Source organism: Eubalaena glacialis, chromosome 11, assembly GCF_028564815.1.
Source record: "Eubalaena glacialis isolate mEubGla1 chromosome 11, mEubGla1.1.hap2.+ XY, whole genome shotgun sequence".
NCBI lineage: Eukaryota > Metazoa > Chordata > Mammalia > Artiodactyla > Balaenidae > Eubalaena > Eubalaena glacialis.
The window spans coordinates 3,974,160-3,995,781 of NC_083726.1; the positions used below are offsets into that span (position 1 = coordinate 3,974,160).

At 59.7% G+C, this 21,622-nt stretch overlaps 1 protein-coding gene across 4 annotated transcripts in view; it reads left to right on the forward strand.

The window, feature by feature from the left end:
- Window positions 1–14,686: 14,686 nt before the first annotated feature.
- Window positions 14,687–21,622, forward strand: part of WNT7B (Wnt family member 7B) — a 51,502-nt gene continuing 44,566 nt past the window's right edge. For 2 of the 4 annotated variants that reach the window (XM_061205707.1, XM_061205705.1), the window contains exon 1: window positions 19,363–19,549. In XM_061205707.1, the coding sequence (XP_061061690.1) occupies window positions 19,467–19,549 (83 nt within the window). In that variant the 5' untranslated portion in view covers window positions 19,363–19,466. Of the gene's footprint in view, window positions 15,080–19,362; window positions 19,550–21,622 lie in introns of those variants that run through there. The other 2 variants (XM_061205708.1, XM_061205706.1) reach the window with 2 other exon arrangements.

A 21,622-nucleotide genomic window follows, 5' to 3' on the forward strand; every position in this document is an offset into this window, starting at 1 on the left:
TGTGTGCGTGCGTGTGCATGTCTGCGTGTGTGCGGTCCACCACCGCCTGGAGCACACTAGACTCCACACTCGCCCTGCTGGTCAGCTCGCCTTGTCCCTCTGGATGCTTCCTGGAAGTACGGATTTCTCCCCAACCCGCTGCCTCTGTGGCCGCCCTTGATGCCGGGGCTGTGGGTTGGCTTTAGGGTGTCTCCCTCCTGACCCTGAGCTCCTGAGGGAAGAGCACAGGCTATTATACAGCCATAAAAATGCATGAAGCACAATGAACGAGATACCCCTTCACATCACTAGGGGGCTAAAAATAATAACAACAATAAAACAGAAGGGAAATAACAAGGAGGGGAAACTGGAACACGCCGGGGGGAGGCAGCCGGCGCCATCGCTGTGCACAAGAGTTTGGTGGTTCCTCAAAAATGAAACATCGTATACGACCCGATAATCCCAGTCCTGGGTGTGTCCCAGGGACCTGAGAGCTGGGCCTCCCTCGGACGCCCGCACGCAGCACCGGTCACGGTGGCCAGACCGTGGGAACACGCCGGTGTCCACCAGCAATGAATGGCCGCACAGAATGCAATCCATCCTTCCCACGCTTACCCAGACCTTTGGCCGCGCTGGCCTCTGCTGTGTCCCATTCAGGGCCCTCGGCCCCCCAAGAGGGCAATTCTGGGGCCTTACGGAGCCCCTTAGCCTCACGGGGACCCTACATTCAAATGCTTTTCCCACCACTTCTCGCGGCCATCTTGGCTTCAGTCTCCCCGCCTGGGGGGTGGTTGTGCCTGAGCCCTTTCCAGACCCTCAAATGTCCTCCTCGCAGCCCCCCAGGCAGCACCACCGGGGAGGGGCCTGCAGGGGTCACAGCTCTGCGGTGCCTGTCCCCACAGCGCCCTTCTTTAAGCTCTGCCAGTTCCACGGGCCCATCTTTTCCTGGCCGCAAAGCGCCCTCTGGTGGGAACACGGCGGGGTTGTCGGGGACTCTGGAGGAAGCCAGAATTGGGCGGACCCCCAAGGTCAAGGGCGGGAGGCCAGGGGCTGTCTGGGGACAAAGACCTGTCCAAGTGAGTCCTGGGGGACGAGGGCGGGAAGCACATTGGGCGGGACGGGGGAGGGGACAGCGACCTCTGACTTCTCAGGAGTGAGTGTTGTTAACTGTCCCCATGGTGCAGATGAGGCCGGGAAGGCAGGTGTCACCAGGGCTCTCACCCCAGGGACCCACTTCCTCCCACCCGCCTCTGCCCCCAGGCCGGGGCCACCCTTCCAGGCCGGGCACGCTGGGGTTGCAGGCTCGGGCAGCCCTCCGTGCATAGTGGGTGCCAGACCTCCCACCCCCCTGCCTGGCCCAGCGGCAGTCACCCAGCTCTGATCCTGACTCTACCCACGGAGGACGGCAAAGAGGCCCCGGCAGCCCAGAGCTGAGCGGTGGATCCAGGAAGGGTGATATTGGGATTTACTAGAAGAAATATATGTTTGGTCTTTGTCGAGTCCCCATTTCTGGCACGGAGCTCTTAAAACTTTTGGAATTTCCTGCGTGCAGAGAGTGAGAAAGGTGTCTTTTGTTATGTTAATGAGGTGACTCCTGGTAAGCACCAAAGAATGGGGGCTGGTCACCAGAAGAACCAACCAAATGATTAAGGGGTTGGAACTTTTAGTCCCATCCCCCCATCCCCGACCTCCGGGGAGGGGAGAGAGGCTGGAGGTTGACCCGATCGCCAGTAGCCAATAACTTAATCAATCGTGCCAAAGTAATAAAGCCTCCATAAAAACTCAGAAAGGACGGGGTTCTGAGAGCTTCTGGGCTGACGAAGCCACGGAGTTGCTGGGTGGGTGGCGAGGCTGAGGCGGGCGTGGAAGCTCTGTGCCTCTCCCCATACCTCGCGCTGTGCATCTCTTCCACCTGGATGTTCTTGAGTTTTATCCTTTTGTAATAAACCAGTAATCTAGTAAATGAAATGTTTCTCTGAGTCCTGGAAGCCGCACTAGCAAATAAATCCAACCTGAGGAGGGGGTCGTCAGAACCTCCAATTTATAACCAGCAGGTCAGAGGCACAGGTGACAACCTGAACTTACAACTGGCCTCTGAAGGGTGGGAAGCAGTCTTGTAGGACTGAGCCCTTAACCCGGGGGGTCTGACACCATCTCTGGGTAGATAGTGTCAGAACTGAGTTGAACTGTGGGACCCCCAGCCTGTATCTGAGTAACTGAGACACCTAACACCCCACCATGGAAAACTGAGGCTGAAGTGGGCAGGTCTTGTCCAGGGACTGTAACACGTAAGGGCAAATCCAAGTTCAAAACTGGACCCAGTGGGTGGAGAAGACACTTCCCCTCTTTTTAGTCTCTAAAATACCACCATCACCTCCACCATCGTCACCATCACCATCACCATCACCACCTCCACCTCCACTTGCCAAAGAAGGCTTCGCAGCGGTCACCACTCGGCAGCCCACAGTAGTCACGGCCCAGGCACCACTCTGGACTTGACAAGTGCAGAGTACAGACAAATCATCATCCCAGATCTGCCCAGAGGCTTCTCCTGGAGAAACAGAGACAGACAGCACAGCGGGATCCGGGTTGAGATGGGAGCAAAGGGGCCGTGGGGGGCCAAGGGGAGGGAGCATCTAAAGGCTACCTGGGACAACCAGGAGGGCTTCCTGGAGGAGGTGCCAGCCCCTTCACGGGCTGAAGAGGAGTTTCAGGAGTCTTCTGGTGAAGGTCTGGGGGCAGGAGATCTAGGCAGTGTGTTTAAAATAGAGCATGAGGGGTCCCTGAGGACCATCTGTGTGGCTGGAGGGGGTGGTGGGAGCTGGGGCTGGGGGCTCAGTGCAAGTGGGTTTGCCGAGGGTGGGTTGCAGGACTGTGCTCCTGGGAACCTCAGGGAGGTGCCTGCAGGGTCTGCTGGGGGCAGGCAGGCATTGTCACCCCATTTTACAGATCAGAACCCTGAAGCTTCTGAAAGGAAGCCACTCGCCCAGCACTGGAGTGGAGCCAAGGCCTTTGGCCCCCACGCTCCATCGAGCAGGCTCGTTCTTGCTCGTCTCTGTGCCTTCACTCAGGCTGGTCCCTCGCCCCAGAAGATTGTTTCTTGGACTGTCTGCCTGCTCATCTCTCAAGGCTCGGCAAGGACTCCGCGCTTCCACTGCAGGGGGCACCGGCTCGATCCCTGGTTGGGGAACTAAGATGGAGGGCAGAGCCACCTGATTTCTTTCTGGACCCCCGGGCTCTGGACAGCGTGGCCTGCCTGTCCAACACAGTTGGTGGTCCCCCTTCTCCTGCTGCTGTCACCAGTGCCTGTGAATGAGCCTCTGGCCCAAATGAGTGAGGACGCTGTGCCCAGAGAGGCTGGAAACTCACCCATGGTCTCCCTGCTAGGATGGAACAGCAGGCCCCTCAGCTCGTGCCCCCATCTCTGGCCTCCTCCATGTGTGCCTGGGGCACAGGCAACGGGGGCGGGGGGATGATGGGAGCTTCAGGGCCTCATAAAAGTCTGGGCTCTCAAAAGCTCGACCTGAAAAGCCCCTTTCCCTGGCCAGAGAAAGATGCGTCTGCCAGGTGGACCCCATCAACTACAGCATTGCAGGAATTTATTTGCTTTAATAACCCAGCGGCCGCAGGGCCCCAGCTGTCCTCATGGGCAGGACCGAAGATCCAGTATAATTCAACTACAAGCCCACCCAGCGTCCGCTGCGAGCTTTCAGTACTTTTCTCTCCTGGGTCAGGCTCTAGTTCCTCCTGGCCCGGCTGTGAGAGAAGACCACATTCAGACACTTGAACTGGCCAGGAAATCAGTTAGATGTGTGTGTTTGAGGCATGTTCATTTGCATCACGCTGATTCCCACTCCCTAAAATCTTTCCCATGTTTTTTCCAGTTTCTGGGGAGAATGTCCTAAAAGCCCCAGCCCCCCAGGAAGAAATCAGGTAGCTCTGCCCTCCAGGGGAGATGCTACACAAACAGACAGGAGCCTAGGGAGCCATGGGAGCCCCAAGGAAGCCAGCCCCAGATGGGGATGTTCAGGGAAGGCTTCCCGGAGGAGGGCAGCCATTGCTGAGCCCTGAAGGATGAGCCAGGCAGACGGTCCAAGAAGCAGTCTTCCAAGCGGAAGGACCAGCACCAGAGAAGGTGAGGAGAGGACTTCCCCGGTGGTCTAGTGGTTAAGACTCCGCACTTCCACTGCGGGGGGCACGGGTTTGATAATTGGTCAGGGAACTAAGATCCCGCATGCCCTGTGGCGTGGCCAAAAAAATTAAAAAACAAAACAAAACACACACACAGAGAAGGTGTGGAGATGTACAGAGGAGAGGAGGAGGGAGACTGAGCGTGGTCCCCAAGCCCAGGTGCTTTGGCATCCGTTTAACGTCCACCACCCACTAGGCAGGGAGGGCAGAGGCACCCGGAGCGCTAAGGTGGCTCAAGAGGCTTGAAAATCGTGGGAAGGGAAATGCAGTGGGATGCAGGAGCTGCCGTCCCCCATGTTCTGGGTGGTGGTATGGCAGCAGGACCCACTTTCCCAGAGGCCGGGCTGTGTCCTGGGCCCTGGCCTGGATCTGCCCTGTGCCTCCGCAGGGGTCCCAGCTGCCCACCTGGAGGAGGAGGATGTGGGCGGGTGTGCCATCCCCATGTGCCCACCTGCTCCCTCTCTCGGGCACAGTTCCTCGAAAGAGGAGGGGTCACGGAGCAGAGCAGTTTCCATATTACAAGCACCCTGGAGATGTCCTAGTGTTTGCAATCAGTGCTGTTCACAGGCAAGAAGCCTCTTGTTTACGGGGGCACTTAGCGTGTGCCAGGCGCCACGCAGGATGACAACCAAGGAGGCAGCGAGCGTTTCATGGATGGGGAAACTGAGGCTCAGGGTCACAGAGCCTGGCGCCCGCAGCCTCCATCTGTCCCCTACCCCCCCACTTTCTGCTTGCTCACCATGAACCTGGGAGCCAGCTGTGAGGGGCCCCTCCGAGCACCCACCCACCCCCACTGCGCCGGGGTAGTGGGGGGCGACCGGGTTGGGGGGTGACCCGGCTCGGGGCACAATGTGACAAGTGCTGAGGAGAGAAGCAGGGCTTGGCAGGCCAAGGCGGGCCCATCACCTCTTTCATTTGTTCATTCACCCAGTCATTCATTCATTCACCATTATGGGGACACCACCAGTGATAAGGGGTCGCAGGGCATCAATGCTGGCCAAGGCCTCAGCATTGGTGACAACCTCTCATTTCACAGCTGAGCAAAATGAGGGCCGGAGCTTTCCAGATCCCAAGGCATTTTCTGGGCCAGGACTGGAGACTGCCCTGACGCCCTGGGTGCTGCCTCTGGTGGCCTGTGTGCATCTCAGGCCGAGATGAGGGGCCTCCATGGAGTCTGGACCTGTGTGCCCACCTCCCCAGGGCCCTGCATAGCGGGATGGGTGCAGGCAAGGAAGTCCACGTGGCCAGGCCAGGGACCCCAGCCCCAGGGCTGGATGCTGGCTCTGCCGGCTGCAGCTACGGGAGCGGGGGCAGTGCAAGAAGCCCCGGGCACCCCTTACCATAAGAGCTCAGAGTGCCAGGTGCTGGGGCAGTGCACTCGGGCTCCAATCCTTGCTTGGCCACTGGGTGACCCTGGCGGTCCTTTCCCTCCCTGAGTCTCAGCCTTCCCACCCTTAAAGCAAGGGGCTCCATCCAAATACTTTGGCCATGAGTCAAAGTCTTTGTTGTTCATGAGTCACATGGGGTGCGGGGTAAGAATGCAGGTTCCCAGGCATCACTGTGGTCAGTGGTCGGCCCTGGCGCCCTGGCTCTTGGTGCCCGAGACAAAGAACAGACACCTCATTGCTTTTAGGAGATCAACCTGGCAAATAGGATTATGGCTCCAGATGCAATTACATTGCAGACAGTTAATCCAGCTTCTTAAGGATGGGTCTCTGGTTCAGAAATGAGCTTCCCCCTCTCCCAAATGATTGGCCAGTCATTCTCTGAGAGGCTGGGAAAGTGAGTGACTCAGCCCTGTTTTCTAAAGAATACACTTGGCTTAAGAGGCATGAAAAATGCATGACGTTAAATGCAGTGGCAGAGTGACGACCAGGAGACATGAAAGTGTTTAGACAATGAGGCCTCGCCTGCCCCTCCCGGCCCTGTGTCAGCGGCTTTGTCCAGATCAGCCCGGGGTGGGTCTGACTCACCCCTCTTCTCATGAACAGGGGTGATTGGGGGTGGGGAGGTGGGGGTGTCCACCTGCTCCTTTATTCTTTCAGCACAGACCTTCTGGATCTGGCTGCAGGCTGGGGTTCAGCTGAGCCCCGAGAGAAGAATGTCTGGACAATCGGTTGCGCACAGGCTGGGTGGATCCAGGAAGGGGACATCTGAGTAGATCATGGGGTGGAGAGAAGTCGGTGATGGTGTGCTCCAATATCCATCTCCCCATCTGCCTTAGTAACAGAGCTCCAATTTTACCTGGGCCTAGTGCTGCTCAGCTGAAAGATTACATTTCCCACCTCCCTTGCAGCTAGGTATGACCATGTGACCAAGTTCTGGCCAATGAGAAGTAAGAGGGAGTGTCCAGGAATGGGAAGAGGCATGCCCTTCTTTGGCTCTTTTCCCATCCAGCAACCTGGAAGGCAGATGTGATGGCAGAGCTCAAGCAGCGATCTTGGAGTCTGAGGTGAAGGACCACATGCTCAGGAAGGCAGAGCAATGAGCTGGCAGGACCCTGAGTCCACGATGACATGTATGGCCTTTACACCAGCCCTAGTTTGCCTACATCTGGACTTCTTTTACGGGAAAGAAAAAACACACATTTATCTTGTTTAAGCACTGCAGTTTTGAGTTTTGCTGTAATAGGCAGTCAAACCTAATCAGAACTGGTACAGTGGGGAAGAGCTCTTGAAGAAGAGAGAACAACATGAAAACCAGAGGATTGATCAGGCTGAAGGACTCCTGGTGCTTTGCGTCGCTCACATAGGATCAGTGGATGACTGGTCAGGTCAGGTCTCCTGCACTAAGCTAGGGGCTCGGGCTGCACCCTCTAGACCAAAGGCCTAGAAGGTCCATAGTAATCTGATGAGTAGCATGGGAGCATGTCAGGCAATGGGTATGGAGAGGACCGCGGTGGGGACCAGAGTGTAAAGGGGTGTGAGGGACTGCCGTTTGTCCTCCAAAACCCATCGTTCCCTTCTCCCCTGGTCTGGGTCTGTGTGCCCACCTGTCCTATAAATTGGAAGCTGGCCCCGGAAAGCAGCCCAGCCCACGACCAGGGTTCCCTGCCCCTTGTAGCTGAGTGTGGCCAGAGACAGGCCAGCATCAGTGGAATGTGGGCAGAGGGAATGCAGATGCTGTGTCACTGGCTTAAAAGGAAACTGCTTATTTGGACTTTTCTGCCAAGCGGGAGCTCAAATGTGCCCATGCCCATTTGAGCCTGGCTGACTCAGCCATGTCCTGGGGATGGACAGAGCTGTTCATCCGAGCAACAGGATGGACAGAACCTGCATTGTCCATACCAAAAAGTCCATACCTTGTAGCTTAGACCCCTGGTTCTCATTAGAATGTCTGGAAACACTTTGGGTTGTCACAACGTGGTAGGAGTGCTATAAGCTTCTAGTGGGTGGAGTCCAAGGACGCTGCTAAACATTCTACAGTGCCCAGCGCAGCAACCCCCCGCCAGCCTCGAATGTCCATGGTGCCACCGTTGAGAAACCCCAGCTTACTCAGGCACCTGAGTGCATAGTGTTTGGCCCTTGCCTGGGACAAGGTCCAAGGTCTTGGTCTGGCTTTCGGTGCCCTTTATGGCCTGACCCAGACTAAGGGCTCAGGAGGTCAATGGTCGGAGTCAGGCTGTAAATAGTCGTGGAAAGGAGAGGGAAAGGAATTCCAGGTGGGGAACAGCATGGAACAGCGTGGAAAAGGCACAGAGGTAGGATCAAACTGTGGACCATAGACTCTTTCCTGGACTCCAGGCTGAATGGCTTTAGGGGCACAAGTCAAGAGGCCAGAATATGAAGGGCTTCAAAAGCTGGCCTTGGGGAGAGAGCAACGGAGAGATGGTGAAGCCTGTCATGCTAAGGAAGCAGCCTCTGGTCCAAGTTTTCTAAGAGTTTCTATTTGTTATATGCTTGTTGTTTCAAACCAGGAAGGAGTCTTCAATTTTTCTCACTGCCTCTTTGGCATCCTTGGAGATGAGCCTGTGGCCTTTCTTCTTTGACTTACAGCTGGAACATGCTATAGTAATTTTCCAATATTGGATCACCCTCAAGTCCCTGAGCAGGGCCTCTCTATGCCTCAGTTTCCTCATCTGTAAATGGGGGTGATAATAAAACCTCCCTCACAGGGCTGCAATGAAGAGTAAATGAGGGCTTCCCTGGTGGTGCAGTGGTTAAGAATCAGCCTGCCAATGCAGGGGACAGGGGTTCGAGCCCTGGTCCGGGAAGATCCCACATGCTGCAGAGCAACTAAGTCCGTGCGCTACAACTACTGAGCCTGAGCTCTAGAGCCTGCAAGCCACAACTACTGAGCCCACATGCCACAACTACTGAAGCCTGCGTGCCTAGAGCCTGTGCTCCGCAACAAGAGAAGCCACCGCAATGAGAAGCCCGCGCACCGCAGCGAAGAGTAGCCCCCGCTCGCCCGCGCGGAGCAACAAAGACCCAATGCAGCCAAAAAACCAAACAAGTAAATAAATAAATTTACAAAAAAAAAAAAAAGTTAATGAGTTAATGACAGAGGCTGTGCTATATAAGTGTTTGTTAAACACAGAGCTTTAAGTGTGCAGTGGACACTGGTTATTTTTCCCGCCCAGCATTTACTCCCTTCTTTCATTTTTCTCATGGAGTCACTGCTGCTCTTTTCTGTCTATGCAATCGGGATGGCAATGACCCCAACCGGGGCTCCAAAATCCTAGGCCAGTTCTTCCCTCCCCAGACACAGTGGCCGGCTAAAGGATAGTCATGTGACCCAAGCCAGGCCAGTCAAAGGCAATGACAGTCAATCTTGGAATTTTGTTGGAACCTGGGAGAGAGAAGCTCTCTTTTTCTGTGGTTGTCAACCTGCAAGGCAGAACCCTGGAGCAGTGAGGGGCCACTGCATGGAGACGGCCTGCCTGGGAATGAGGCTAATTTCTAGGTAAGCAAAATTGACAGAAAGAGAGACAAAAACCACTGGTAATTTTATTTGAGCCCTGGCTCCAGCTGTGCCTGAAGTCACACTGCCTGCCCTTAGGCTCTTCAGTTATGTGAATCAATAGTTTCCCTTTTTTATTGCTTACAGCTTGGCTTCTGTCATTTGCCATGGAAAAAGTCCTGACTAATACAGGGGTCAGCAAGCTATGGCCGGGGGCCAAATCCCCAAGCTAAGAATGGATGTTACATTTTTAAAGAGTTGTAAAAAATTAATAAATCAAAGAAGACTATGTGATAGAGACTACATGTGGCCTGGCAAAGGCTAAAATATTTACTATCTGACCCTTTTCAGAAAAAGTTTGCTGAATCCTGAACTAATACATTACTTATAAAAATTCTTAATCTCAAAACTTGGTTCACTTATTTTCATCTTTCCTTTTAGTGATGAAAGCAATGCATTTGCCTCTGAGTATGGCTTTGACTGCCTTCTGCAAGTTGTGGCATGTAATACAATGGAGGTTATTTTCCCAGCTGTCTGCTCCCACCCAAGTACTGATATGGGGACTGATATGGGGACTGATATGGGGACTTTTCTTTCCATACTCACCGTCCATCACTGCCCCCACCCTCTGACCTGTGGGGCTTCTGAGTATTCTGAGGAGAAGGTGTTTGCACAGGGAAAGTTGGATAGGGAGTGAAAAGTCCAGGGCCCTAGGCAGACATCCTTCCACTAGAAAATTCATGGATTATGTCCTGGCAGCTGCTGATGGAAGGTTCTTACTCCACAGCAATAAGAAAAAGAGCCGCTCAAGCTAGGGTCACCAACTTGGCCCAGTTTGCCTGGGACTACTATATGGTTTTAGAACTGAAAACCTCTCCTCCTGGGGACCCCCTCTGTCCTGGGCAAGCCAGGACAGTTGGTCAACCTAACGGTAGCTCCTCCGCCTGGGTAAGCTGGTGGCCTTCTCCTGAATGGTGGTTATCCTCGGGCATTGGATGAACTTCCATGTGATGGATCACGTCCATGTAACTCTCCAAGGACTGGCCCAAATGTCCTCCCAATGCCAACCTCTAGTCCTTCCCACTTCCCTCTTCCATTCTGAGCCCAACCTTGAAGGTCACAGCCCCTTTCCTCTGCACCTCATCCAGCCCAAGGGAACTTCCTGCAGTAGATGGGGCATCCGTCTCTATTCTTTCTCCAATTCTAAGAACTCTCAGCCCTGAGAGGCAACCTGAATTCCTCGTCACGAGGAAAGCTAGCAATGGCACGTCAAATCCTTCTTGTGCTTCGAATCTCTCTGACTGCCCCTTTTGCTACAAACCAGAGAAAATTCTCTGTTTTTAAAGGGCTCATGTGATTAACTCAGCCCACTGGGATAATCCTCTTTTTGATGAACTTAAAGTCAACTGATTAGTAAACGTATCACATCTTTTGCCATGTAACGCAACATCATCATGGGCACTATATCTCATCATATTCACAGACTCTGGGATTAGGGCAGGACGTGTAGGGGGGCCATTAGGGGTTCTGTCCCCTGCACCTCCCTTCCCTTTCAGGCCCTCCTCACCTACCTCGCCTCCCCTGGGGTTTTCCCCATCAGCACCTTCCATCAGCACCTTCCTTCCTCACGGCCTCCTGGCCTCTTGCCACACTCAGTGTCCCCCCATTGGACTGGGGCTCCCACAGCAGGAAGTGAACGGTTAACCCTGTACACTCCACTCCATGAGGCCCAGGCTCTGCCTCCCTAGATGCTGAGACATGCTGAGCTCTGAGCCCGATGGGCCTGGGTTCGCATCCCAGCTTGACCAACTGTGTGACTTTGGCCAAGCACTTCTTTCTCTACCTCAGCGTCCTCATCTGTGCAATGAGTCTAGTAGCACCATTTCACCAGGCTGTGCGAAGCCCAGTAGATGAGCACTTGCTGCTTATCTAGACAGGGTCCAACACACGTTCAGGGTCTCCTCAGTAGGACTTGCTGGGGTTCAGGAAACACTTAACAGTGAAGCCAACAAAAGTTGCAAGAATGAGGCAGGAGAAAGTGTGTGAGAATGCGGTGTGGTCGATGTGGGAGATGGTGTTTGAGCCCAAACTCAAGGTTCAAAGGAGTCGATGTCAGGTCCATGCTCTCCACAGCTTACAGCACTGCAGTCACGATTGTAGCTGCCTCCTGGAAAATCTTTCATGCCATAATTGCTTATTGAGCCCTTACGATATGCCAGGTTCTCTCTTACCTTGGGAATAGAGCAGGAACCAAAGCAGTTGTAGAGATGGTCCCCATGGAGCTTATAGGCTGGTGGTACCCAAGAAACAAATAATGACATTTTGTCCCCAGTGTCACAAAGGGAACAGCAGTGTTATGATAGAGAACACTAGTGAGTATGCTTGCGGAGGAGGAATGGGAGCGCCCCTCTGATGTAGGACATTTATGCTGAGGCCACATAGAACCAGAGGAAGAGCACTGTGCCAGAAGGGGCAGCACGTGCAAAGCCCCTGGGGCAGAACTAGCTTGATGTGTTAAGTAACAGAAGGAAAGACAAGGGAGAGGAGGATAAGGGTGCTCACGTGTGTGATGAGGTTGAGGGCCAGGTAGGGGCCAGAAGATGCCAGGCTGAGCCTGCACTGACTGAGTGCCTGCCATGTGCCGGGCACCGTCCAAGCACCTCCACATGGGTTAACTCATTCAAGCGTCAGAACCCCACGGGGTGTACGTGTTACTGCTGTCCCCATGTAGCGATGAGGAAACCCAGGTTGCAGAGCTTGAGAGCTCTGCCTGAGGTCACCCAGGGAAGAGTGGCTGAGGCCACTGAACGCCACTGAGCCTAACGGTGGCCTAAGACTCATCCGGGGTCCCCAGGGCATCCTGACTCTGGAGACTTCTGCCCCTGGGCATTGGCAGGTCGCCATATTCATTGAGTACCAGAACCCCATTCCCAGCAGAGCCACGCCCTCTACTTCCACCCAGTGGTTCCCCCACCCAAACAGATGCGGGACCCTTGGAGCCAGACACAGACCACCACCCTGTTCAGGATGACGGGGAGCTGCAATTCCATTTGGGAGGAGGGACGGGTCTGGGTGTAGGGGTAACTGCGTCAGTGGCCCTCAGAGCCCTGGAATCAGCCCTGGGGACCCAGGCTGGGTAGGAACCTCAGGCCTGCTGCCTGCCTCTCTGTGTGTGTGTGTGTGTGTGTGTGTGTGTGTGTGTGTGTGTCCGCGCCCCTGCACATGCGCGCACGCACACACACGGGGAGGGGATTCATAGAGCTCTTCCACCCCAGATTTCCCCCAACTTTGGAGCCATTCAGGGACCCCCTTGGAGACGGACCCCGGCGGGGAGCGACTCGCTGTAAGTCACGCGGGCGGTCCTCAAACCTGGCCCAGCGGTACCTGCTCCGCCGACATTTCTCCCGCGGCCGGCAGGGGGCAGCACGACGCTGCGCCGCTGTCCCCAGTGTCCCGAGAGGTGCGGCTCTACATGCTGTTCTCCCGGGGAAACTGAGGCACGGAGCAGCACGCTGAGTGAGTGGACTAACCTAGGCGTCCCACCCGCTAGCCGTAACCCTCTCCTCTCCTGGACCCACTACGCCGGGCAGGCTGGTTCGGGAGCCTGCCCGACCTCGGACCCGGGAGCGGATTGGGGGTGGTGGGCCGCGAGGCGTGAGGTCTGGGGCGGTCGCCGAGGCCCCGGGACGGGAGCAAGCAGCCGCTGCGGGGGTCATTACTTAAGTCCCGCCACACTCCTCAGCTCCCGAGGATTCGCCTCATTATCGGAGGCGGAGACTGAGGCTGGTGGCGCTGGGGGGGGGAGGTGGCCCCCGGAACCTGTGCCAGGTGGGGCACCCCGTCCGCCTCGCAGTCCCGGGACCCGGCGTGGCCCCAGCGGCCAGAGACACCCCCCTCCCGCCCCGGTCTTGGCGCGCCCGCAGCCTCGCGTCTGAGCGTCCTCCGTGTCGCCGCCGGGTGGCAGCATCGGCTCGTGCTCCCCAGCCCGCCCGGCTCCAGCCAGCAGCCTCCCGTTTCCCGGGCTCAGCTTCCCGTTCCGTGCAATGGGGTGACATCTGGGGCGCTGGGACTCAGGGGACACTTGGGGGTGAGGCTGCTCTTGTCGTTTCACTTCTTTCTGTGCCTCAATTTCCCTGCCTGTGCTTATCTCCAACGTGCCTTTCATCTGTGAACGCTCCCTATCTGCCCCGCTCTGCACAGCTGCCCCCGCCACACCTCGGATCCAGGGGCCGAGGAACGGCCCGCGCCCGGGTCGTGGCAAAGGTTCAGGGGATTTGGAAGGATTAAGAGGGGATCAGGAGCAAGGGGTCGAGAGGGACGGCGGGGCGCGGGAGGGAGGCAGACTCTGAGGCAAAGTCCCCGCTGGGGCTTGGCTAGGTGGGACCAAGGGTGGCTGGAAGCAACACCCCTCCCCCACCTCTGGCACTCTTTCCCCAGCAAGTCTCGGGTCTCGGCTGGTCCTCAGGGACTAAGTGCTTCCCAGTTCCATCCACTCTCCCAAGAGGCGTCCAGGTCTGTAGACACTCGGAGCGGGACAGGAGCCTGGCCAGGACAGCGCTTAGGCAGAGGGTCACCGTCCTGCCCTCTCGGAACAGACAGGGCTTTGGCCAGCAGCAGGGTCTGCCCGCCCGGGTGCCCACTGCCCAGGACTGAACCCAGTCAGACCACTCCCGTATGCGAGGCACCGCGGTGGTTCTGACCTCGCGCTCTGGGCACCGAACGTGAATACTGAGCCTGGCACTGCAGAGGAGGTGGTGCAGACTGAGGGGACCGGGGGCGGTGGGGAGAGCCGTCAGGGAGTCCTTGGGGTGGGAGCCTGCCACACAGCCAGGGAAGCCCCCTTAACCTCCTCCTATCCCTCTCCATCATGGTGCTGAGCCAAATAGCTTTTGTAGGAGGTCGTCCGAGCCACCGCCCTGCATCTGTCTGTCCCTTCCCTGTCCCTACTTTGAGTAAGCACCACTGGCAGCGGTGGTGACAGGTGTGGGGGGACCCTGGGCGCTGGAGGAGGGTCTGATCGAGGCCTGCGGCGTTGGCAGAGGTGCCTGGGCTAAGGGTGTGGCCCTGGTGGACCCCGTGTGGATAACTGCTGGGGGTAGGGTAAGCGTGCCCAGGACGGCGATGGGCGTGGGTGGGTGGTCTCTCCCTCCCCCACTAGAAACTGGAAGCCGAGTGGCTACCACAGCCTGAATCGGCCATTCTCCCCGGCCCCCCACCCTTGCGGGCGCAGAGGAGCGACCGGCCCCTCCGCAGGTGTCTGTTCGGTGCCGCACCCTCCCCCGCGCGCCCCCCCTCCCCGCGCACCCAACCCCCTTCCTCCCTCCCAGTCCCGGCCGGGCGATCGGAAGAGAGCCGGCCTGGGGAGGGGGTTCCGGGGGATAGATGCGTTTGTGTGTCACGGGGGAGGGAGGAGAAAAGGGAGGGGAGAGCCCGCGAGCGAGGGCGAGAGAGCGCGCGGCGAGCGAGGAGGGCGGGCGGGAGGCGGATCCTCCTACCTGGGGCGCGCTCGCACGCTCGCAGCTCGCTTGCCGGGGCCGCGAGTCACCTGCGGAGGCCGACAAGTGCGGACACATTGGCCGCCGCAGCCCTCGGCGAGGCGCGCACGGCCCCAGGCGCCTGCGCCCAGTGGAGGCAGCGCCCGCCCGCCGCGCTCGGGCCTCGGCCCCGCCGGCCCTCCTGGGGCGCCGCGGTCACACAGTCCGGCTCCGAAGTTGCGGCCCCCGGCCCAGGTCACTCCCCCAGGCGCACGCGGCGGCGGCGGCCCGGGCTCACCATGGTGGCAGCGCGCTCCGAGTGCCCGCGCGTCGCCGGCCGCCGGAGCCGCAGCGCCGGCTGAGAGCTGTCCACCGAAGCCCCCAACTCCTGCCCGTCCCTCGCCCGGCCCGCGCGTCCCCTCCGCCCGCCGCTGTCTATGGCGCAGCCCCCCTCCCTGGATCATGCACAGAAACTTTCGCAAGTGGATTTTCTACGTGTTTCTCTGCTTTGGCGTTCTCTACGTGAAGCTCGGGTGAGTAGCCCCGTGGTCGGGGCCGGTGCCCGGGATCGGAGCAGCCAGAAGGAGCCGCTTCCAGGGTGTCCCCCAGGGGACGTGGGGACCGGAGGGGGGCACGGGCAGCCCTCGGGGATCCGGGGCTGGCCTGCGCCTTGGACACTCGCCCCGGCCCTGCAGAGACGCAGCCGAGCCCTTTGAGCTGCGGGTATGCCCGAGGGGCGCCCAGCCCAGGGTTGGAGGAGGGAGAGGAGGACGCGCGGGCGGCCAGGCTCGCTGGTAGCGGCGAGCGTGCCCGGCGCGTACTTTCACCTGTTTGGGCTCCAGGCCCCGGGGGTGGGACGCGCCTTCCCTCCCCCGGGCTGCGCTGGGCGCCGAGCCCGGGCCGAGCGCTCGCCGCCTGGAGGGCGCGCCGGGGTGGGGGGCGGGGGGCTTCGGGCGGCCGAGGGCCCCGGGCGGGCGGGGGGCGCGCACCCCGGCAGCGAGCGCGCCGGCCTGGGCACCCGCCACGGCCCTTCGTCTCTATCCATCACCCGAACGTGTTGAAATTACCTTGACAACTCGTCCGGCTGGCTCGGGAGGGGCCGAGCGGGCGGCCCGGCCGCCTCGGGCTCGGTCCGGGCCCCGCGCCCCCGCCCGCCCGGGGCCCTCGGCCGGGCCCCCTCTCGCCGCGCTCCCCCTCGCGCGGCCCGGCGGGCGGGCGGGCGGGCTCCCGGCGGGCCGCGCTCGCTGCTTGCTGCAGTAGCTGCTCCGAGTCGTATTTCCACATTCCTGAACCCAGCCGAGTCCTTACCTGTTGAGCTGCGATCTCCTTTAGACAGAATCTGTCTCGGCCTCGCTCGAAGCGGGGGTGGGCGGGCAGTGTGACCGTGAGGGGGGGGGGGTGCGGTCCACCAAGCCCGGGGGGCCCACGGCTCCGCGCCCCGACGCGCCCTGCGCACCTACTGTGCGCCGCCAACGGCGGGGGAAGGCAGGCCCGGTCCGGGCCGCGGGCAAAGCCGGTGAACAGCCCCGAGGGAGGGCCGGCACCGGTGCCGCCAGCCGAGCCGCGGCCCCCAAGGCGGAGAGGTAGAAGCAGACCTGAGAGTAATTTCATCCATTGCCTCTCCATCCAGCGCCTCCTCCGCCATTTTACAGATGGAGAAACTGAGGCCCAGGGCCGACAGGGGCTGAGGCCAGCGGCCGCACAGGCACGGCTGGAAGCTCCCCGTCCTAGCCTCAGCTCTGCAGGCCTGGGCGGGCGTGTCTGCGGCTGCTGGTGGCGCTGTTTATTGTGGGTCTGTTGTAGGCTGTGTCCCTGGGTGTGTGTGAGCCTGCTGGGGGGTGGGGGTGGGGAGGGAGGCACTGTTTTCCGGACCCTCCAGGAGCCCCTGCAGTTACTCCCCCTGTGCCCCGTAATGTAACAGGCAACCCCTAATGAGGCTTGCCTTCTGCTGCCTGGTTCTCAGCACTGAGGCCTCATCGCCTCCTGGCAACCCTGGAGGCGAGTGCTTTTACTCCTCCCGTTTTAAGGACTAGGAAGCGATGGAACAAGGGGGGCCAAGTCACTGTCCGCAAGAGTAGGTGGCAGAGCTGGGACGTCCACCTCTGACTGCTCTTCCTGACACCAGCTCCTCAACAGGAGTCATCTGAAAGCACCCCTTCCCCCGGCTGCAGGAAGAACTCTATGAATCCATCGCCACCTCCCCAGCCCGCGACTGTGGAAGGAGCTGAAGGTGGTGCCCAGGACTGGGGCCAGGGCTCGAGGTGACCTCGGGCAGGTTCCCCCTCGCCAATCCTTCCTGAGCCTCCTCGTTCCCCTCTGTAAATGGGACCGCAGCTCTGGCCGTTCTGAACAGGATGGCGGCCAGTGTCTGAGTAGAGAGAACCCAGTGAGTGAGACCCAGCCCGTGTGCCCAGGCACCTGTGCCAGCCTCTCTGGGAGCGCATGAGACAGCAAACCAGAACTCGCTGAGCCTCTCTGTCCTCTGCCCCACCAAGGAGCCCTGGAGGGGGGGACTCCTCCCCACGGCGTGCCCCCTAAAACATATATTCTCCCAGTCCTAGGGGGGGAGAAGATGTGGTCTCCAAACACCCCTGTGGAACTACATCCAGGAAAGCCAGAGAGTCACCCTGGGACCTGCCAAAGGGAGGGAAGGGGAGGGGACTCAGTCCCTGTCACCACCACATTGGTGGTGCCTGTACTGGAGTGAAGGGGCCTGCTTTCTTTGCAAGCCATCTTGGCTACACAAGGTGGGGAGGAGGGGCAGCTGGGCCAGATGTGACCTAAGGGGTTAAATGACTTGGAAGCCCAGTGCATAAGGACAAGGCTTAGGGATCCATCCTCCCCCTCACTCCTCACTGGGTGGCTTTGGGTGAGCTCTTTAACTTCCCAGCCCACCTTCCCTCGTCTGAAAAATGGGTTAACAGTAGTGCCTCCTTCACTGGGTGCTGGGAAGGTTAGTCCTGAGGGCCTTTGATCTGGGGGTGGAGGGCGTCCCAATAAAGTCGACCTTTTCTTATTGGTAATGATATCACAGCCGCTGCAGGCACCTGGGGACTCCTCCAGATAGTGTATTCCAGCGCCATGACGAATCCCAGGAGATGGGATTTTAGGATCATAAAAGTTCCAAGGAAATATCTTGAGATTGTATGTATTGGGGGACTATTCCGTGATCACAGCCCCCTCCCCCCACCCATACCCCCATGATAATGAATGTTCAGAAGCAGCTTCCCTCACCCCCACCTCTACACGTGCAGCCACCATACACACATGCCCCTCAGCCCGGGTGCCAGTGCAGATGTGCAGCCTCTGGGGGAGCCCCTGGGCCGGCAGGAACAGAGAACTCAGCCCTTGAAACCCTCTTGCGGATCGGGGCTTCAAAAGCAGATGCACCTTGGATTGGGGCAGTTTCAAAACACATGGCTTTGAGGAGGCACAGTTCCTCACTTTGGAACTGAGCAGCCTCCAAGCTGCAGCCGTGGAGGAGGCCGAGCCGGGGCCGGGAGGAACCATCTGGAGTCTGGGTACCCTCTGCCCACTGGAACTGGGGTCCTGAAGCCCCAGGATGAGCCTTGCTCCATGACTGCCTCCTGCTCTCGGGGTTCAGGAGAGGCAGAAGGGCCCAGAGGGATGAAGGTAGGGGAGGCGGCCCCCTCCTCCTGGATGCTGGGGACAAGTCTCCATGCCAGGTCTAGAAGCCAGGAAATCCACTCCCTCTGGGGCCACTGGCCATAATGCACAGACCTCTCCTGTCTTGTCACCTTCCCTCTTTGTGCCTCAACTCCTGCTTAAGGGATCTACACTGCATCTAGAGAGACATTCATATGTAGCCTGGCTTGGCAGCCAATAGGAGGTGGGACTCAAAACCTTGTGCTTTGGGCTTTAAAAAAATCACTGGAAGGAGGATTGTTCAGAAAAGTGTGTTCTTGTGGGTGTGCTCCGCCCCACACCTATCCCAGCCAACCCCTCAGAGGAGAGTAAAAGAAGTGAGGTGGGGGAAGCCAGAGTTGGGGGCCTCTATGCACTTGTTGGGGGGTCTCCAACAAGTGCAGAGCCTCTCCAAAGAGACTCAGAGGCAGGACCCTGCAGAGACGCCGGCGCGCTGGTGCACAGCTGAGCCCTACCACGCTGGGCCTGGTTGGCCATGGCAGTGAGTGCATGCGACCCACAGCCAGTCTCACCAAACCCAGGGGCGCACGCAGGCAGAGGCGCAGCGAACACAGTGCATTTGGGCGCACACACCTGCGCGCTCACAGACGCGCCCACGCTCCCGCAGTCACGCGCAGGCACATGCAGGCACGTGCACGCACACCGGAGCAGACATTGCCCAGCACAACACCCAGGAGAAGCGCACGCCCCCGCGCGGTTATCCCGCGGTGCCTCCCCCCAGGTGCACCCTCCAGAGCGGGCCAGAGCGGTGTGGCTGGCTGAAGTTGCTGGTTGGGGGGATTGTCCAAGCCAAGGCGGTTTGGGCAAGCCCTGGAGGCGGCTCCCGCCGCACGCTTCGGTCAGCCTCCCCTTTAAAAAACCCGCCCGCGGAGGAGGCGGATGTAGGGGTGGCCCGTCCAATGGCAGCCGCGCGCCTCAGGAGACTTGAAGACGTGAGCCAGAGCGAGCGACAGAGCTGGTTCCGACCGATCGACGGACGGAGGGCCAGACGGCGGCCGAGGCGCACTCGCTGCCCACTGCCCGCTCGCCTCCCGGCACTCCAGCCCCAGCGCCAGCCGCAGCCCTAGCCCCAGCGAGATGCGCGGCCCTGGAGGCGGGGCACGGGCGACCACTGCGCCGGGGCCCGCGCGCTCGGGTCCCTAGCGCCGCGTTCCGCCGCCCTACCTTGGGAGGGCCGCGGAGACCCCGGCCTCAGCTGGCCCACGCGCTCTGCCCGCGGGGCCTGCGCAGCCCCGCCAGGAGCGCCGGCCCACCATGCTCCTGCTGTCGCCGCGCAGCGCGCTCCTCTCCGTCTATTGCCCGCAGATCTTTCTCATCCTGTCCAGCGGCAGCTACCTGTGAGTGCCGCGGGTCACACGCGGGGTGGGCGGGTTGGGGCCCCCTCCCTGAGCTCCAGCACTGGAACTGGGCGAGCAGGGAACGCGGCAGTGAGGTCCCTGGGCGGGGCGCCGGGTGCCCGGCGCGCGCGGGAGCGGGGGTACTATGGGTCTTCTAGCCGGCCTAAGCCGCCAAAGTTGAGCAGTTGGGGGTCGGCTGAGGCAGTGAGAAGTTCTGGCTTTGAGATCAGGGAAAGGGTGGCCCGCTACAGGCCTGACGGCGCCCGTAGCCCTGGCTGCGCGCACGGAGCGCGAGGGCCGGAGGGCGCGCGGGTAGCGCGGAGATACCCTGCGCTTCCCAGCCGAATCCTGGACCAACGGGATCCCCCTCCCTATATAAATACACGCGGCCCGCACGGCCGTGGCACACTTGATAGAGCCGAACGCACACATCCGCTCCCCCGCGTACACACTGGCACACACGTGCACGCCGCGTCCCACCAGACAGCACCCAAGCTGTCCTCCGAGGTTGCCGTGGTTTCGCGCGGCTTCCCGCCGCGCCGAGCTGCCCGACCCTCGCCGCGGCCGACTCCTCGTCTGGGGCGAGGGGGGCGCGCAGGGAGCGCGTGCGGCCGGCCAAGGTAGCGCGAGGAGCGTGGGGCGCGGGTGCGTCGGGCCAGGCAGCGCCCGCCGGGCTCCGGGAAGCTCCCGGCAGGGCCCGTCCGGGCCCAGGGAGCCGAGGGGCGCGTCGGCGCAGCGGTGGCTTCGCCGGATTCCTAATGGGACGCATATGCTCTGGCCTCCGATTTAAAAAGACGTTTGATTTATGGAACCGCCGTTTGGGGGAATTTAAGCTGGATGCTACTGATTAAACCTCAGAGCCAGTTCTCCCCCCCTTCTTTCCTCCCCTCCCCCTCCCCCTCCTTTACACGCGGGCCACGTCCGGGGTCGCCTAACGCGGCCAGAGGGGGCAGCCGCTGCCTTCCCGCTCCCTGCGCCACCCCCTCCCCCCGCGCGGCCGCAGTCCTAATAAATCGCCGCGCCCCCGCCCCCTTTTAATAGCGACGCAGCCAATTTCTCCTCCAGCTCCTAGGAAATTACTATCCTACCAGTTTTCCTTCTATAAATAGTCGCGCATCTTGAAACAAAAGTTCGCAACCGCAGCCAGATGCTGCGAGGCCCGCGGTTTCCCGGGCTGTGGGACATAATTACAAGGTCCGGGCGCAGAGAGCGCTCCAGGCCCGGCGGGCAGCCCCGGCTGCGGAGGCATCGCCTGAAGTTGGGGTGAGGGGGGGCAGGCCGCCCAGGGCAGGGCTCGGAGCCGGGTGGGGAACGCCTGATCATTGGGGACTCAGGCTAGGAAAGTGCCAGGCCAGAGAGTCCTGCTGTGGCGACTCTCCTGGGATCTGGATCGACTCAGGAGGTCTTGAAATCGCAAGCCTCTGGTTCTCAGAGGTCGGAGGTGGAGATCCAGAAGCCTCCCCCTCCCCAGAATCCCCAGCATGTCAATCTTAAGCCTTGCTAGGGAATCGGTAGCTACTCTGCTTAAGAAATCACTTTTGGAGCCAGCTGGCTGAGGTCTGGCGTTAACGGGGAGGTGTCCAGGGGTGGGAAACCAGGAGTCCTCCCCGGGTGGTTTGGAGTAAGAATCTGGGACGAGGAGGTGGGCTCAGGGCTTAGGAGCTGGTGAGAGTGGGATGCCAGGGCCGCAGCTGAGGGGCTCTGGGGCAGGTGGTGGCCAGTACACCTCCACAGACCCTAAGTTTTCCTTTGGGGGTTGGCACCCCAAATCCAGGCCTGCCGTGACTACCATCTGTGCCCACAGAGGCTCGCTCCTCGAGTGTGCACTGCCAGCTTTGTTGGCAGAAATTCTCCTAAGGCAACAGCTTTCCCGAACGTTCCTGGACCAGTGCTGGGGTCTGGAGTGGGTGTGTGTGGGGGGGAGGGCGGTAAGGCAGACTCTGCCCCCTGCCCTGCCTTCAGCAACCCCTGCCCCACTGTCAGTCCAGCCTGACCTTCAGCCCCAGGGGGAAGAAAGTGCTGATGCCAGCCTTTCCTGAGCAGAAACTAACGCCAGCGTTCCCGAGAGGGAGC